This window comes from Aplysia californica, unplaced genomic scaffold, assembly GCF_000002075.1.
Source record: "Aplysia californica isolate F4 #8 unplaced genomic scaffold, AplCal3.0 scaffold00047, whole genome shotgun sequence".
Lineage (NCBI taxonomy): Eukaryota > Metazoa > Mollusca > Gastropoda > Aplysiida > Aplysiidae > Aplysia > Aplysia californica.
The window spans coordinates 1,466,054-1,468,829 of record NW_004797317.1 but is presented as its reverse complement, the minus strand read 5'-3'; the positions used below and the strand labels follow the sequence as shown (position 1 = coordinate 1,468,829).

Below are 2,776 nucleotides of genomic sequence, written 5' to 3'. Positions count from 1 at the left end.
GTTCGCATGAAACTATTGTAAAATGTAAAACTGCAGACACCCTCAGCTCAGCTATTGTGCGGAATCATCACACCGACTTTCCCAACGATTTTAAATAGCTTAATGAAGTTACCAGCTCGCCATTACAAGTCCTGTAGCACTTTCTAGTCTCCCTTTTGTTTAAAGATGAACTAAAGATGTTGATTTGAGCCCAACATTTTACCTTATTCACAGAGCCTTAGCTATTTTCTCAAGTAAACGACTGTTGACGAATGTGACTTCTTAAGGCACTGTCTTGAAAACCGAACATTGAATTTGCAGCTACATCTTGGTTTCTTTTAATCTTTTAGAATTATTATTACACGGTACTTGCTAATGTAAATGATATAATAAAAGTAATGTATGAATGAACACAGGGTGATTCCCTCTTTGTACTTCCAACTTTCACTGGAAAAGTAGACCTGTTAGATGTAATTAAATACTAGCTTTACGGTATCGTTGTGTATAGATTTCTTCCCAGCTCGTATAGCTAGCAATTTATGTGTGTAGGGGTTTAGAGTATACGATGTGAAGCAACCTGTTAGAAAAGAAAATAACCGAACACAAACATTCGCAATATTTATCTTCTCTGTTCTGTTAACCGTGAAAGGAGGTCAAGCCAGCATACTTTGTGACCAGAGGAAGATGTCACGGTTCAGTGGTCTTTTATTGTCATTGAAAACACAGACTGGTAGCCTAGGTGTCAGTGTGGGAGAAGTGGGGCCCTCAGTCCTAGTAGTCTTTGTAATGTGTTCGTCACAGCTTATACCACAGGACATCTGCGCCTTGACAATGACTAATCTACACACGCGAAGGTTGCTTTGTATGCACCGCTTATGAGAACATCTTTTGAAAGCTTTTGCAAGCTGCAAACGAAAACCAGTAGTGGGATGCGTGTATCTCATGGCTTGTGCTGATAGTGGTATTGGAATACAAGGCTTTATTTCCCCAGAAGATGTCTCTAAAATGCAGATAAAGGCACGAATTGATGTGTTATTTTTAAGCTTTTGAGAAGAACACTTGCCTCAAAAAGCCTAAACGAGCATGATAGTGCAGTCTTTCAGTTTTCCAAAAAGTTCAAGAAGTCTATGGGGACACCAGAGTTTTCGTTTATAACGATTGATAACAATGACAGTGCAAAACTGCAGTATACCGTCTTGCAACCATCACCTCTCGTAAACTTTCAGTTGATTGGAAACAAAAATGACAATGTTTAATAAGACGTCCCAAAGGAATTGAAGCTCTTTGTCATGTCTAAACTTGACAATGTGCTTTAAGAAAAGTCCTGTTTAAAAAAACAAAACAACAACATCGAAATTAAGCTCGATATTCGGATAATTAAAGTGGGTGATTGGCGGCTGCTCAGGTGTGGTTTGCTCCTTCTTTCGTTTCGAACCTTCCTTTGCTCCTTATTTTATCTTTGTTACACTCTTGTAACACCTGTAATATTCGACACGTTAAAGACTTATGTGACCTAACTGTGCTACAAGTGCATAAATCTCTTTCTAAACAAAATAGTTAAACTAGTTTGTTTTTTCCTTCTACACATGAATGCACTTCAATTTAGAAAAGGAGTTTGTCATGTTGTACTTTTTCTGTCCTTAGTAATCAACTGGAGAACATGATCGACGACTTCTGGTAACTACATGACTACATGCACCTTACGACAGTGAGGTCATGCTTTTGAACGTATTGCTGTGCTATAAGATTGGGGTTTATTCAAGGTTTCTTATGCTTATTCCTGTTTCCTAGAAAAGGACGGGGGTGCAGGTTGGTTATATGCCAGCACCGGTAGTTCTTACTTCTTTTCCTCCCTAACTATTCTAATTCTACTCTTTTCCATGGAACCTCACTCTGCCAGTGTGCTTTCCTTTACTCAAACGAACTTCGGTGCAGACAGACCCATCTCTGAAATAATGCGCAAAGTCAACTTAATGCGGTACAGATTTTACACATCTTTCCCTTTCTCGTTAGTTGTTGTAAGGCGCCAGTGGTAGGCCCTACTTCTTTTCTTTCCTTCAGTTGCATCTGTCTGCTAGTCTTACTGTTCTCAAACACGAAATGGCCGTTGGTTTGTCGACGAGCTTCTCGTTACTCAAACAAACAAACATGCGCTCATATGACCTTATGCAGTTGCGAGCGCCATGAAACCTCTACTAAAACTAAAAACATGTAAACAAACAAACAAATAAACATACGAACAAACTGTGTCTTTTTCAGGTGACTCCAGGCAGTGTCGCAGCAGCAGGACTGGGTCCCGGTGACTTAGTGCTGAAGGTGGGCAATGTGATGGCCACTAACCTGGAACACAATGACGCCATGGAGCTGGTCAAACAGGCGGGAAATATTCTGCAACTGACCATCAAAAAGTGAGTATTGTTATAAGAATAGTGAGCAGCATTTTGTAACTTGTTTGTTTGCATATTGTTTTTCTGCTATTGTTTACTTTTGTTTTGGATGCTTTTGTTTTTTATTTATGCGTTGTTTTTTGTGTAGTTTTGTTTTTCATCGTTGTTTGTTCTAGTTTTTATCAGTGAACCTTGGAATGTTATGTTAAATCGTGTGTTAGTGTTGGAAAAGGGGGCGGGATGTAGGAGTGAGTTGAAATTTTGTGAGGGGAAAATAAGGGGATAGAGGGTACATTTTCTAAACGATACACCTCATTGCTCTTTGACAAATTATTTGTGAGCAGGAATGTGCACGGAGGGAGAGACAACTTGCATGCATGGTCGAGAGTAGTGGGGAGGGGGGGGGGGGG

At 39.8% G+C, this 2,776-nt stretch overlaps 1 protein-coding gene across 1 annotated transcript in view; it reads left to right on the top strand.

Moving 5' to 3' along the window:
• The window catches only part of LOC101848098 (trithorax group protein osa), a gene marked incomplete in the record, with an annotated part of 81,605 nt that overhangs the window by 49,724 nt on the left and 29,105 nt on the right, over window positions 1-2,776 (top strand). The window contains 1 exon segment of the mRNA XM_035968253.1: window positions 2,239-2,387. Within this exon segment, the coding sequence (XP_035824146.1) occupies window positions 2,239-2,387 (149 nt within the window).